This window comes from Siniperca chuatsi, linkage group LG22 (genome assembly GCF_020085105.1).
Source record: "Siniperca chuatsi isolate FFG_IHB_CAS linkage group LG22, ASM2008510v1, whole genome shotgun sequence".
Lineage (NCBI taxonomy): Eukaryota > Metazoa > Chordata > Actinopteri > Centrarchiformes > Sinipercidae > Siniperca > Siniperca chuatsi.
Genome location: NC_058063.1, coordinates 23,678,290 through 23,692,698, shown reverse-complemented (window position 1 = coordinate 23,692,698; position 14,409 = coordinate 23,678,290). Strand labels below are relative to the sequence as shown.

The following is a 14,409-nucleotide window of genomic DNA, read 5'->3' as shown; positions in this document are numbered from 1 at the left end:
TTTTTAGTTTTTGGTAATGACACATTCTAAAGAAATGCAAATGAATGTAGTAAAAAACTGGCGTTTGGAGATGGCGGTAAAATGAACAAACACTTGCAGGTCCAGGCAGCGTTAAACTGACGGTTCAGGGTTGACAGACCCATTTTCAGCAGAGCACTTCCTGCTTGTGACTGTCGACAGCCAGATGTGTTGAAAAGCTGCTCAGCTGGTCGGAGCTCACATGAGGAAGCGTTGATGTGTGAAAGATGTGATCAGCGGCGGCGCTACATCCGTAAACGTCCTGCTCGATCGGTACTGAGCATGTGCAGCTCTCAGCAGAGATGAGCAGGAAGTGAGATGGCTCACTTCCATACACTGGATATGTAGTTTATTTTGTCTCGCATCAGATTCATGTATGCTGGGCCGCTCGGAGGCTGCTGCTGGGCCGGATGTGGCCCGCGGGCCGCCAGTTGAACAGCCTGGTTTACAGTCTAATAATGTGTGTTTGTATTGATTACTGACGCTGGCTGATCAGGCTAATTATCAGCTAATTGCACTCAGTTTCTAAGGCAGTATGCAGTAAATGTTGCCCTTTGTGTGCGTGTTCTTAAACTACTTCACTAATGAAACATGATGTGCTCGGTGGTGTTTGACTCCTGATGAAACTTGTTGTTGCTGTTTTTAACATTTACTCAGCCAGAAAAAGCTCACATTTCTCTGTATGATATGACCTCCCCTTTCTGTCAGCTGCTGTGTGTCTGCAGTGTGTTTGCAGATTTGGGATTTAATTATTTAATTTTCAGATACATTGTCAACATACATGAATAACCATCATTCTAACCATATAGCCACCAGTTTAACACTACAGTTCGTCAAAAAACCCACACATTTTCTTGGGGACCCACTCAATGAGCACCTGCGGGTCCCGGGGACTCACTACACTGAAAACCTGTCAACATCACGGAGTTTATCAGCTCATTGAATTTTACTTTGAACCGCAACAATACCCACAAAAAATCTAAATTAGTTTATATTAGTTAGTTAGTGGCTTGTTGCATTAAGGACTGTACACTGAACGTCAGCGTTTACTGAGCCTTTAAATTTAGTTGCGCTAAAAGATTCAATTTCATTTTAAAAGTAATACGAATCTTAATTAAAATGAGTGATTAAACTGTATTTCATTCTATAAGTCTGAACTGGCTTTTTTATGCTTGGAAGCAGCAATAGTCTGACTAGTCTAACTATAAAGCAAGGAATCTCTCTGTCCGTCTGTCTGTCGAAAAGCGTTCATCCGATCGATTTCACACCTAGCGGCTGAGGGAGTGCAGTGTCGAATTTGGCCAAACGGTGGCACTATAACGGCGAACTTTACGTCTTACAGTGATTGTGTATGTGGTGAGTCAGAGTGGTTTAGAGATGGGTGAAATCCGAAACCACAGCCTCCGGTGTGTCTGTGAGCCGTGTCGTGACTTTGTCACTACATTTAGTGACTTTACTTCTAAAAAGCGACAAATTTAGCAACTTATTCAAATATGTTATATTGTAATTCATGCTGCTGCTGCTGCAGCTCATCTTCCAGCAGTGTCTCTCTTTCTCTCTGGATTAAGACGTTACTACAGGTTGTAAATATGTAAATAGTTTTGGATTTTGTAAATATTTATTTGTTTGATCTTGTCCCTTTTTGTGATTATTTGGCCAAAGATATCTCTATCTACGTTTTTATGTCTTAAATTAAGGTGATCTCTCCCTCACTGCGTGATGACATCAGCAACATGCACATGGGCGTATGATGTCATCTGGTGACTTTTAGCTACTTTTTGAGCTAGTGCTAGTGCGCTGGACTTTGAAGCAAATTTGACATAGCGCCAAACCGTGGAATTACAACTTCCGTGTCCGTCACGTGATGCACACTGGCCCCACATGACTTAATTTGTGAAAATTGTGTTAAATGAAACGCTAGTGCCTTAGGGCTAATTAGAGTTTTAATCTTAACCACTGCTAGGGTTATCAAAATGTTAACTTAATGTTAGGAAGCTAACGTTAGGCGGACGTTATTCATTGATGGTAGCTAGCTATCATTCGTAACGCCCTGGGAACCAGCTGTAGCTGGCTAGCTTCAGCATGAATTCATGAATTTTAGACATTTTTAATACATAAAACGATTGTATATTTTGCTTTTCATGTGTGCAGTGTGTCTTTGGCTACATTCAGTCAATTAAATGTCCTTTATAATGGGCGACCGATTAATAGGCAGCAGAGACGTTAGAGGGACAGCTACGGCGTCCGCAGAACATCCCAACGTAGTAGTGGACACTAACGTCAGTGCGTGCTGTGGAACAGTACGAGAGAAAACGGTAGACTTAAATTCCTGTGAAGCCTTTTGTTGTTGGGGGCAGGCACTGGGACTCTGAGAATCTGGAGGCTTGGCAAGTAGCTACTGTATGAAAAGTAAATGTAGGAGAGAAACACTTTGTGCAAAGACAGCAGATCCAGAAAACAAACAAACTAGATTTTATGCATCTAGAAAGCCAGCCTAGAAGAGAAGAGAGGAAAGAGTTCTCAGCTGTTTGTGAAGCTGTTATGTGTGAAACATAATCAATAAGAAAAATGTGACAAATCCAAACAAATAGTTCAGCTGTTTCCCTCAGCTATCAGGCCTCTGAACTCCTCCCTCTAGCCCCCTTACATGCTACTGACGTGCATTTAATGTCTGCTGTGTGTGTGTGTGTGTGTGTGTGTGTGTGTGTGTGTGTGTGTGTGTGTGTGTGTATGGCCTTTTGTCAACTCATTGGAGAGACAGATTTGAGAGAGATGTTGGCAACCCTGTATAATGTTAACCAAAACTGTAAAATAATGTTATATTAGCTACTAGATTTCAGCGCTGAGGTACATGTTTGATGATTTTGCATAGTTTACTAACCTAAAAACTGGAAAAGTTTCAGAGCGACAGACAGAGCGTCCCCGTAACCATGGTAACTCTGGGCCTGTGTGCGCAGTAAATTACAACAGACAAACATCTTTTTCATTGCACTAGTGCGCCTGAAATTTAGCAGGTCTGATAATAAAATTATAAACGGCGCCATCTGCGATCGATTAATGAGTGGACAGTCTCCCTTCACATGATGAATGTATTAAAGGCAGCATATTTTCAGTGTTTCTTTAAATCCTCATGAATGTAGAAGACTGTCCTCAGTTCTTCAGGATTATATGTCTTTTTTGTTATATTACCAATAGTGATAATAATCCTTTGCTGACAGCAGCATCACATGTGGATGTAAATGTTGGGCTCCATGCAGCTCCGTTTACAGCAAACATCATCTCTTTAAGATGGAAACAAAGCGGCCCAGATGGTGCAAACCAAAGCTTTGATTCTGTGAAAAACACTCAGTCTGTCTCATCTGTATAAAGTGTCTCCACATGTCCATCAGTCCTGTCTTTTCCCTGAGTATCAGTGGCTCCCACTGAAGACGTGATGGAGCGGTGGAAGGAAAGTGGAGTTCAGACAGTTAACACACTCATTTCAACACCATGTTGAATCAGAAAACAGAGTCACTGTAAACAGTGAGAGTACCATGACCGCTGAGTCGGTTCTGTTATTTGTCAGCTCTTATTGCTATTAAACTGTGCTGATGTGGTTTCAGAGCAGCTGCAGCGTCCAATCACAAACAGGACCAGGTTGGTTTCTGGGTCACCTGAGGGCCCAGGAGGAATAAGACATGAAATAAGGCTGCTGTGACTGAACCTCTCTGTCTGTGTGACCTCACAGTTTTCCAGCATGCCTCAGCTGTGGAGCTGTATGAGGGGGAGGAGTTTGTCCTGCTGCCCTGTGAGTTTCAGACTTTTGAGATGAAGGACCCCACAGTGGTGTGGAGCCGTGGCGATCTCGATCCTCCAACCGTCCACCAGCGTCAGCAGGAAGGTGATGAACTTACACATCAAAACCAGCTTTACAGCGGCCGAACATCCATGATGCCTGACGCTCTGAAAACCGGAGACCTCAGCCTCAATCTGACAAAACTCCGCCTCTCTGATAGCGGCACCTACACCTGCACCGCCAGAGGGCTAGGAGGACAGCGGAGAGTGGGAAACATACAGCTGAAGGTCAAAGGTCAGCAACAAACCCTAACACCTACTGTAGATACAGGTCACAGATCAGTGCTGTAGTTTACAGGCTGCACACACTGCAGAGGATATTCACTTTGTTACAGTCATTCAACACCTCAACATCATCTCTTTAAGATGGAAACAAAGCGGCCCAGATGGGGCATGAAGACATAAGACATGAAATAAGGCTGCTGTGACTGAACCTCTCTGTCTGTGTGACCTCACAGTGAGGTTCTGTTACCATCAGAGTTCTTGCTGCTGTCTGTACAGCTGATGTTGTGCTTTGTTCTCTCAGTCCACCAGGTGGAGCTGTATGAGGGGGGGGAGTTTGTCCTGCTGCCCTGTGAGTTTCAGACTGTTGAGATGAAGGACCCCACAGTGGTGTGGAGCCGCGACGATCTCTATCCTCCAACCGTCCACCAGCGTCAGCAGGAAGGTGATGAACTTACATATCAAAACCAGCTTTACAGCGGCCGAACATCCATGATGCCTGACGCTCTGGGAACCGGAGACCTCAGCCTCAAACTGACAAAACTCCGCCTCTCTGACAGCGGCACCTACACCTGCACCGCCAGAACGCTAGGAGGACAACTGAGAGTGAGAAACATACAGCTGAAGGTCAAAGGTCAGCAACAAACCCTAACACCTACTGTAGATACAGGTCAGAGGTCAGAGCTGTAGATACAGGTCAGAGGTCAGAGGTCATGTTCCTGATGTTCTTTGTTTCCTACAGAACGATTTCCATACTGGTCCAAAGTTCTCCTGGTTCTCCTGGTTCTCCTGGCTGTTGGTCTGGTTGCTGGTCTTTTGGTACATTTTCGGCACTATTTCATGTCAGGTATGTCACTACTACTACATTACCCATCATGCCAATGGTTATCATCTTTACCCTTGTCTTGTCATCTGTTGAATTTCTCCTGATGTGCGTGATGCAGGTCAGGATTTTAAAACTCCTGCAGCTTAAGTGTTGCAGCCCTGACAGTCCTGTGCAGCAGCTTTAGTAAATGTTCCTCCGTGAGTTGTGCTCAGTCATCTGGTCGAATGCTGCTGAGAAACATTGGTTATTCATTGTTTCTGTGCTGATGTGTGTGTGAAACATGGCTGATGATAAATTATCTCACTCTGTTGTCTAACTTACGAAACATAACAAACATGTGAAACACTGAGTGTGTTTCTGCCTGGAGACCTTCTGTCGTCTCTAACTGTATCTGAACTATCAGATCTCACAGCTGCTGTCATTAACATGTGCTCATGCTGATATATTATAAAGGAAGGATCTGCAGCAGCGAGCTGGAAGTAACTGGGCCGCACTGAGAGGATAAATTCTGTTTCTGCTAACTCGACCTCTTGTGTAGCTTTATATTGCAGTGATCTGAAACAGCGAGGTCTGGGGTTATTAGAGAAAGTAGTATCTTGTTTAAAAAGTAAATCTCCGGGGGGGCAGACCCCTGGACCCCCCAGCAGGTCTGGGTTTTTCTCTGCTCACTCATCCTTCTCACCTGTTTCACCCCTAACCAGTTTGATTCCTATAATAACAATAATGATATTATTAATATTCACTTTCTGTCATAAGTTTTAGTGAAGTCCAATAATTAGACTGTAACTGTGTCTCAGAGACAGCTGATAAAGATTTGACTGAGTCCATTTGACATTAATACTCAGCGATTTAATAAACAGTCAGTTGTGCTGCTGATTGGACAGACAGCAAAGACAACACTGTCTCTGTCAGATGGAACAAGGGGACAGATTTCACTTCCTGCTGCCGTCTGTACAGCTGATGTTGTGTCTGTTGTCCTCTCAGTCTGTCAGGTGGAGGTGGATTCAGGGGTGGAGTCTGTCCTGCTGCCCTGCAAGACAACAGTTCGCCTGCCTAAAGACGTCACAGTGGAGTGGAGGGACGGAGACAACAGGACGGTCCACGTGTATCAGAAAGACTCTGACCGGTCTGGAGAACAGGACCAGGTGTACAGAGACCGAACAGAGATGAAGGAAGACCTGCTGAGAACTGGAGACTTCAGTCTGACCCTGAAATCCCCCACAGACACAGACACCTACACCTGCACCGCCTACAGCAGGGAGGGAAGGATCCTGATGGAGAAAAAAGTGGAGCTCCGGGTCAGAGGTCAGTGCTCCTGCTGCCCTTCAAGACAACAGCTGGCCTGCCTGAGGACACGGAAGTGAAGTGGACGGACAGATACTACAGGATGGTCCACGTGTATCAGAAAGACTCTGACCGGTCTGGAGAACAGTTCAGTCTTTACAGAGGCCGAACAGAGATGAAGGAAGACCTGCTGAGAACTGGAGACCTCAGTCTGACCCTGAAATCCCCACAGACACAGACAGTAACACCTACACCTGCACCGTCTACAGCAGGGAGGGAAGGATCCTGTTGAAGAAACAGGTGGAGCTCCGGGTCAAAGGTCAGTGCTGTCTATTAGATTCATATAATAACAATAATGATATTATTAATATTCACTTTCTGTCATAAGTTTTAGTGAAGTCCAATAATTAGACTGTAACTGTGTCTCAGAGACAGCTGATAAAGATTTGACTGAGTCCATTTGACATTAATACTCAGTGATTTAATAAACAGTCAGCTGTGCTGCTGATTGTACAGACAGCAAAGACAAAAGAAAGTTATTGATTTCCAATCAGAGTTGGACAGTATTGATCTGAATGTGGAAGGAAGCAGCTGAAAGAAACACCAAATGTGTTCGTCACTTAGAACAAAGAAATGCAGCATCAATGAAAGACTGACGATCAGTTCTTCACATGTTGAAGACGTTTGTAGAGGAAACAGAAGCAACGCAGAAATATTGACGACAGAAACAGCAGCTTTGATCAGATGAATTTCGAGAAGAAGTGAAAGATAATAAATCCTCACTAGTGAAGTTTACAACTTCTTTCAACATCATATTAGTGAATTTCTCTTCCTTGTCTTTAAGGAGCTCACAGGAGCAGCTCCACCTCCTCCAACTGCGTGTCCACCTTTAATCACTTTGATCATCGGAGGCTCATTAATAATGCTGCTCAGTGATTGGCTCCCATGCTAACACAGAGATGACTGTGGATGGAAAAACTGTCAGAAACAGTTGGTGAAGCTCTGCTCGAAGCTTCGGCTCCACCTGGAAACGTTCACTAATGTTCTCTTGAACAAAACTGGATGCAGATCAGACAAAGTGAAGGTTTCCACTTCAACACCAACTAACATGTTTCAGGAGTTTCCTACAATATCTGCTCCTGGAAACTAGATCCTGATCCAGCAGGTTTTCTGCTGGAGTCTGGAGCCTCCCAGCTCCAGGTTCAGGTTCAGGTTCAGGTTCAGGAAAGATGGAGGTCTTTATGGTTCAATACTGAAAAAGTCAACGTTGACTTGAAGCACGAGACTTTGTAAGTATTGAACCAAAACCACCATCTTTCCTGAACCTGAACAAAGCGTTTCAGTATCTGAACCAACACCAGGTGGGACTCAGGACCTGAACCTGAAGTGTTTTAGTATATAAACTGTCTTCAATCACAATAACATCAGCAATTGTCATATTTCCCACAAAATGTTTCAGCTTTAAGGGTCCCTTGACATTTTCTGAGGAAAGTGGAAAACGTTTCCCTTACAGTATCCTAAGGATCCTTAGAATGATTTGATGCAAATCATTTTCATCTAAGGCATCCATAGATGAAAATAAGGGGTTTCATGACTGGATTCACGTGATGTTCAGTCAGTGTTTCACACAGACATCCTGTTCAGTGGGATCAATAGAAAGACTCCTCATGAGAAACACTCGTCAATACTAGATAATAACAGAGTCCAGCTGAAAAAGATCAGCTCTGACAGAAATGTAGAAATGACCAGAGCGAATCCTGTGGAGTCAGTGACGTTGCCACGGAAACAGTGAGACATGTTTTGGATGGATGATGAACATGTGTCTGAAATGCTGTGTGGAGCTGAGATTCATTTACAGAACAGAGATGAAAACAAACGTTTCATCTGAAGTCAGAAATGTAAAAGTGACAAAGCAAAGCAACATGCAGCCGTTCAGCTCTGACATGAGACATTACTGTGAAGCACCACGTGGACAAAAACACCTGAGCGCCATCAGAAACACCTGCTGTGACTTCCTGTATTTCTGTCCGCTGTGACCTGCTGCTCTGATCTGGTTCTGGCCTTCAGGTTTCTCTGCAGCTTTGGAAGAATTCACTTATTCCAAACTGCTGCTGCCGTCTGTACAGCTGATGTTGTGTCTGTTGTCCTCTCAGTCTGTCAGGTGGAGGTGGAGGTGAAGGAGGGGGTGGAGTCTGTCCTGCTGCCCTTCAACACCACAGCTGACCTGCCTGAGGACGTCACAGTGGAGTGGATGGACGGAGGCAACAGGACGGTCCACGTGTATCAGAAAGACTCTGACCGGTCTGGAGAACAGGACCAGGTGTACAGAGACCGAACAGAGATGAAGGAAGACCTGCTGAGAACTGGAGACCTCAGTCTGACCCTGAAATACCCCACAGGCAGAGACAGAAACACCTACACCTGCAGAGTCTACAGCAGGGAGGGAGACATACTGATGAGGAAACAGGTGGAGCTCCGGGTCAAAGGTCAGTGCTGTAGATACAGGTCAGAGGTCAGAGGTCAGAGCTGTCTATTAGATTCCTATAATAACAATAATGATGTTATTAATATTCACTTTCTGTCATAAGTTTAGTGAAGTCCAATAATTAGACTGTAACTGTGTCTCAGAGACAGCTGATAAAGATTTGACTGAGTCCATTTGACATTAATACTCAGTGATTTAATAAACAGTCAGTTGTACTGCTGATTGGACAGACAGCAAAGACAACACTGTCTCTGTCAGATGGGACAAGGGGACGGATTTCACTTCCTGCTGCCGTCTGTACAGCTGATGTTGTGTCTGTTGTCCTCTCAGTCTACCAGGTGGAGGTGGATTCAGGGGTGGAGTCTGTCCTGCTGCCCTTCAAAACCACAGGTGACCTGCCTGAGGACACTGAAGTAAAGTGGAGGGACAGTTGTGACAGGAAGGTCCACGTGTATCAGAAAGACTCTGACCAGCCTAAAGAACAGGACCAGGTTTACAGAGGCCGAACAGAGATGAAGCTGCTGAGAGCTGGAGACCTCAGTCTGACCCTGAAATCCCCCACAGGCAGAGACAGTAACACCTACACCTGCACCGTCTACAGCAGGAAGAGAGACATACTGAGGAAGAAACAGGTGGAGCTCCGGGTCAGAGGTCAGTGCTGTAGATACAGGTCAGAGGTCAGAGGTCAGAGCTGTCTATTAGATTCATATAATAACAATAATGATATTATTAATATTCACTTTCTGTCATAAGTTTTAGTGAAGTCCAATAATTAGACTGTAACTGTGTCTCAGAGACAGCTGATAAAGATTTGACTGAGTCCATTTGACATTAATACTCAGTGATTTAATAAACAGTCAGCTGTGCTGCTGATTGGACAGACAGCAAAGACAACACTGTCTCTGTCAGATGGAACAAGGGGACGGATTTCACTTCCTGCTGCCGTCTGTACAGCTGATGTTGTGTCTGTTGTCCTCTCAGTCTGTCAGGTGGAGGTGGAGGTGGATTCAGGGGTGGAGTCTGTCCTGCTGCCCTTCAAGACCACAGCTGACCTGCCTGAGGACGTCACAGTGAAGTGGAGGGACAGTTGTGACAGGATGGTCCACGTGTATCAGAAAGACTCTGACCAGCCTAAAGAACAGGACCAGGTTTACAGAGGCCGAACAGAGATGAAGGAAGACCTGCTGAGAGCTGGAGACCTCAGTCTGACCCTGAAATACCCCACAGACAGAGACGGAGACACCTACACCTGCAGAATCTACAGCAGGGAGGGAGACATACTGATGAGGAAACAAGTGAAGCTCCGGGTCAAAGGTCACTATGAAGACACAGGTGAGAGGTCAAAGGTCAGTATGAGGTCTCTGTGTTTGTCTCTGTCTGACTGTCCTCTGTCTCCTCTGCAGAGAGACGAACAGAAGACGCTCTTCTGCTGGCTGAGCAATCTGTTTGATCGGTCTGTCGGTGGATCTTTGATTATTGATCCGATCTGACTTTGGATCAGAGAGAAAATGGAGGTGAAGCAGCTGATGGAGGACGGATGAAGACCGTTGGACGCTTTGTCAGCTTCTTCTTCACACTGACTCCTCCGACTGAACCAACAGGAACTGTTACATTTTGGGACACAGTGTCATTAGTGATTGTTTTCAAAGAATATTTTCAGTGATTTCTTAACCTTAAACATATGTATAATGTTACCTGATATTATGTATTAACCTATTATGATGTGTTCCAGCTTCAACCCTCAGAGAGCATGTGTGTCTGCTGTCACCCCGTCCTCTCAGAGACAGAAAGGAAATACCTGAGACACAAAGAACACTTGGACATGTATTCATTATATTTTACTAACTGACTTGCTGTGCGTATAGGCGTACCGATGCATATAGATATTCAGTGTATTGCCATAATAACAGATGCTGTTGCATGTATGACATCTAAAGCGTGAGTTAGCTGGCTATTACTTCCTTATTGTACGAGAAACTTCCTTAATTCAAAGGAAAAGCAGCAAATCTGCACATCTGAGAAGCTGGAACCAGGAAGTGTTTTACAGGAAAAATGACTTCAAACATCAAAACAGCTGCAGATTAATTTTCTGTCAGTCGACTAATTGATTCATCGTTTCAGCTGTGCTTGGATAAACTGTTGGGGAGTTTAATTTATAACAAAACATATTTTATAAACTCTTATGATGTTTTGTGTGTAAACATCTTAATCTGTAAAGTAACTAAAGCCGTCAGATAAAAAGTCCAATATTTCCCTCTGAGAAGCAGGAAGTGGTATGAAAAGAAAATACTCAAGTAAAGTACAAGTACCTCAAATTTGTACTGAAGTTCAGTACTTGAGTAAATGTCCTTGTAATGTTACACATTTCTCTGCTAAAGCTCCAAAAGAGTTTGGCAGGATTGTGGTCCTCCTGTGTGAGTCTGAAACACCAAATGTCTTTTACAGCCACGGTCCTAACACATTTGAACAAGTTAGCCGGGCTCATTGTCGTGTGTACAAAGTGAATTACAGGGACACAGTTAGTGTTAGACGTGTTTTCACACAGACGTGTCTAACACCTGACTCTCCAGAGTTACATCCCTCACACGATGTGGGCAGAAAACGTCAGCACAGAGAATGATTGGATGAAAGGAAGTGGTACTGAACAGGTTAAATGAAGGACTATGGTTCCTCTAAGTGTCACAGAAATAGCAGCGACCGCTGAGGAAGGGTCCGTGGGGATTATGTAAAATGTAAAATGTCCAATATTGCTTTTTAAGTTTTTGTCTTGTGATTGCCTATTACCTTATATCATTCTAGAAATAAAGAAAAAGTACAAGTTCAAGTTGAATAAGAACAAGATTTTAGCGTGTGATTTTATTATTTTTAAGCTAAAAATAACGGCTGTTAGACGTTTTTAACATGATTAAAAGAAAACCACCCCACTAAAGTGTCATTCAGTGTAACAGTTCATATCCAGATAAGACATGTGAGACATTCACAGCTACATCACTTAGATAACATACTAAAAAACACATTGAGAATCACAATTCACCCCCCAAAACTAATTGTCATGTAATCATGAGAACTATACTACATGCATGCTGTGTATTCCTGCATTTAGTGAACTGGACCTTCTGGACTACAAGTTGCATGTTTTCGTCCTGGCAAGTGTGCAAGATATGCATCTGGTCTTAGTTAGTACAAGCGAGCAGTGTTTTGGGTGGAGTATCTTTTAAATAGTTTCTCTTAAAACTGTGACATGCGGAGGCCCAGAAACTACAGTAAGCTGCTCTCCTGATCATTGCAAGGCCGTACCTTTCGCTTCTGCTTGCAAGCAACTTCTGCCTATGGTCTGCACTTATTTTCTGCCCATGCCTTTGTTAGTCATTTTCAGATATATAAATGGCAGAAATGCATTAACCCTTATGCCACCCTTAGTTACTCTCAGCGCCTTAGATCACAAAAATGTCTGCGTCTGTTCTTTTAAATCAAGGCTGAAGACTTTTCTGTTCTGAGTACAGTTTTTTAACCAACATCAGTCCTGATCAGAACTATTAAATATTCATTCGTTTTCAGGATTTTAACCCTTTAATTGCCACTTTGTTTGCATAATGACACAAGAAATGAATTCTTTTCCATGTACTTACTGCAAACTGGGGGGGGGAGGGGGATTACCACATATGTCAATGATTAGCAACAACATTGATTTGTATGCAGTATTATATTTTGTGCAGTGTCAGATTAAAGTAAAGAATCTTAACTCATTCCATGTAAAATGTCCATTATTGCTTTTTAAGTTTTTGTCTTGTGATAGCCTATTACCTTATATCGTTCTAGAAATAAAGCAAAAATACAAGTTCAAGTTGAATAAGAACAAGATTTATTTTACAAAATTCAAGAACATCCAAACCAGAAATAGTATGTGTGTGTGATAGAGAGAGAGAGACAGACGGAAGGTGTCGTAGGCAGAGACGTCATGGAGGTCATTGAAGAGCAGCAGGTCCTCCTCCTGCAGGTGCAGACCACGGGGCTGTCCACTCATCACCTCACGTCGCCTCAAGCAGGTTGTCCGCTGTCTGGACGCCCCGGCTACAGCAGGTGTTTTAGTGGGAGCTTCCTGGTTCTACGGGAGACTCCATTTTCACGCCCCACGGCGGGGTCTTATCATCTTAAACACTTAATATTTAATATATTGTGTTGTTACAACTTTTTCTGTCTTGTTCTATATGTGATTTATCTTTAAAATAGATCTTATTAATTTGACACTCTGCAGGGGCTCATTCAGCCCTGGTGGCTAAGGAGGCCCTCTGCTTCCCCCTATTGGTAGAAATGGTTCTGACCTGCCTACAGTTTGGAGTGGTCCTTATTGATTGATTAAGATACCTTGTGATACTGTCTGTAGCATGTGATACTGTGTGTAGTGGTTACTGTGCGTTTGACACTGTGTGCAGTGGTTTTCCCGTGGTGTGTGCAAAGTTTACCCTAATTCACTTGCAGTGCTGTGAGTTGTAGGGTCGCAGGGTGTCCACCTGTGCCTATCTTGTGGTTTTTAATTATTTTCAATGAAAGCTATATATTTTCATACCATATGCCTGTGTGGTGAATATTCTCTTGCCTCTGACACCAGACCAAACCGGGTTAACAAAGGCGGTGGCAGTTTTACACTGCCTTTTAAAATCTTTAACAACTAAAGTTTATTATAATGTTTATTCACTCTAATTTAGTCTCTCCTGAATGAAATGTGTTTACCTTCATTAAATCACCTGAAAACAACACCCGACTGCTACAGAATAACCAAACATACCTCTACACACATCACACTGGTCGGTTGTTACAGTCGACTTTTAGAGCGGGTACTAGTTAAATATGTTTTTGTCCAAATTAAAAAACTCAACACGTCCTCATACCTAAATGACAGAATAGGTCGATTGCCACTGAGTCCCACAACGACATATATGACCATTGGAAAGTACCAGTGACATGCAGCGTCCCGGATCTTAAAGGGGCAATATGTAAGATTTGGCCAGAATTTAACTAACGTTATCAACAGAATATGAAATAGTAACAGTGCTGACATCATGTCAAAGAAGTCTATGTATTGTATTGCAGAGATATCTACTGAAATTAGCATGCTAGCTAGCCCTGGCCCGTCCTGTGTTGTAATACCACTTGTGCCTCGAGAGGCAATAGTCCAATAATATAGCGCAGTACTTCCAGCTGGCAGATGTGTACACAAAATGTAAAGAAAGGAAATATTCTCACCTATTTTCCTTATCAAACTGAAAAATACAGCCGTACACCTTCGGAATTCATGTTTCTCTCTTTCAGCTAAGACCAGCTTAATCGCCTCGTTAACTCATCGTAAAACACACTTCATTCAGTCCTTGCGGTTCTCCCTGTAGGTCTCACAGGCAGCAAATCTTTGCTCATGGAGAGCCCTGAAGAGCTTGGGACTGGAATAAAAATTGTCCATGTAAATGTGGTACCCTGTGCCACGGTAACCTGGTTGCACCAGGGACATCACAACATCGTAGGACAGACCATGTCCAGAAGGGATGTCGCTTTGTAAGTGGAAAATTCCACTGTGTAGCCATTCCTTGAGTCAGCCAAGACAAACAACTTGAATCCCCACTTTGTTGGTTTTGTCTTCATGTACTGCGTCATCCCAGTTTTATGGGGCTGATAAAATGTCTTTCGCGCATTCTTGATGGTGTCCATCAGGGGTTTTAGTCGGAAGAGTTTGTCATGGTCGGCTGTG

At 43.5% G+C, this 14,409-nt stretch overlaps 2 protein-coding genes across 16 annotated transcripts in view; one reads left to right on the top strand and one right to left on the bottom strand.

Annotated features, from left to right (window-relative positions):
- Positions 1-12,415, top strand: part of LOC122870097 — a 387,819-nt gene extending 375,404 nt beyond the window's left edge. For 7 of the 15 annotated variants that reach the window (XM_044183852.1, XM_044183862.1, XM_044183851.1 and 4 more), the window contains 8 exons: positions 3,746-4,087; positions 4,379-4,708; positions 4,817-4,921; positions 5,885-6,205; positions 8,338-8,670; positions 9,000-9,320; positions 9,651-10,001; positions 10,073-12,415. In XM_044183852.1, coding sequence (XP_044039787.1) covers positions 3,746-4,087; positions 4,379-4,708; positions 4,817-4,921; positions 5,885-6,205; positions 8,338-8,670; positions 9,000-9,320; positions 9,651-10,001; positions 10,073-10,119 — 2,150 coding nt within the window. In that variant the 3' untranslated portion in view covers positions 10,120-12,415. The remainder of the gene's footprint in view (positions 1-3,745; positions 4,088-4,378; positions 4,709-4,816; positions 4,922-5,884; positions 6,206-8,337; positions 8,671-8,999; positions 9,321-9,650; positions 10,002-10,072) is intronic. The other 8 variants (XM_044183865.1, XM_044183855.1, XM_044183853.1 and 5 more) reach the window with 4 other exon arrangements.
- LOC122870221 (Fc receptor-like protein 5) overlaps positions 1-14,409 on the bottom strand; it is a 337,942-nt gene that overhangs the window by 140,218 nt on the left and 183,315 nt on the right. The gene's annotated exons all lie outside the window — the stretch shown is intronic.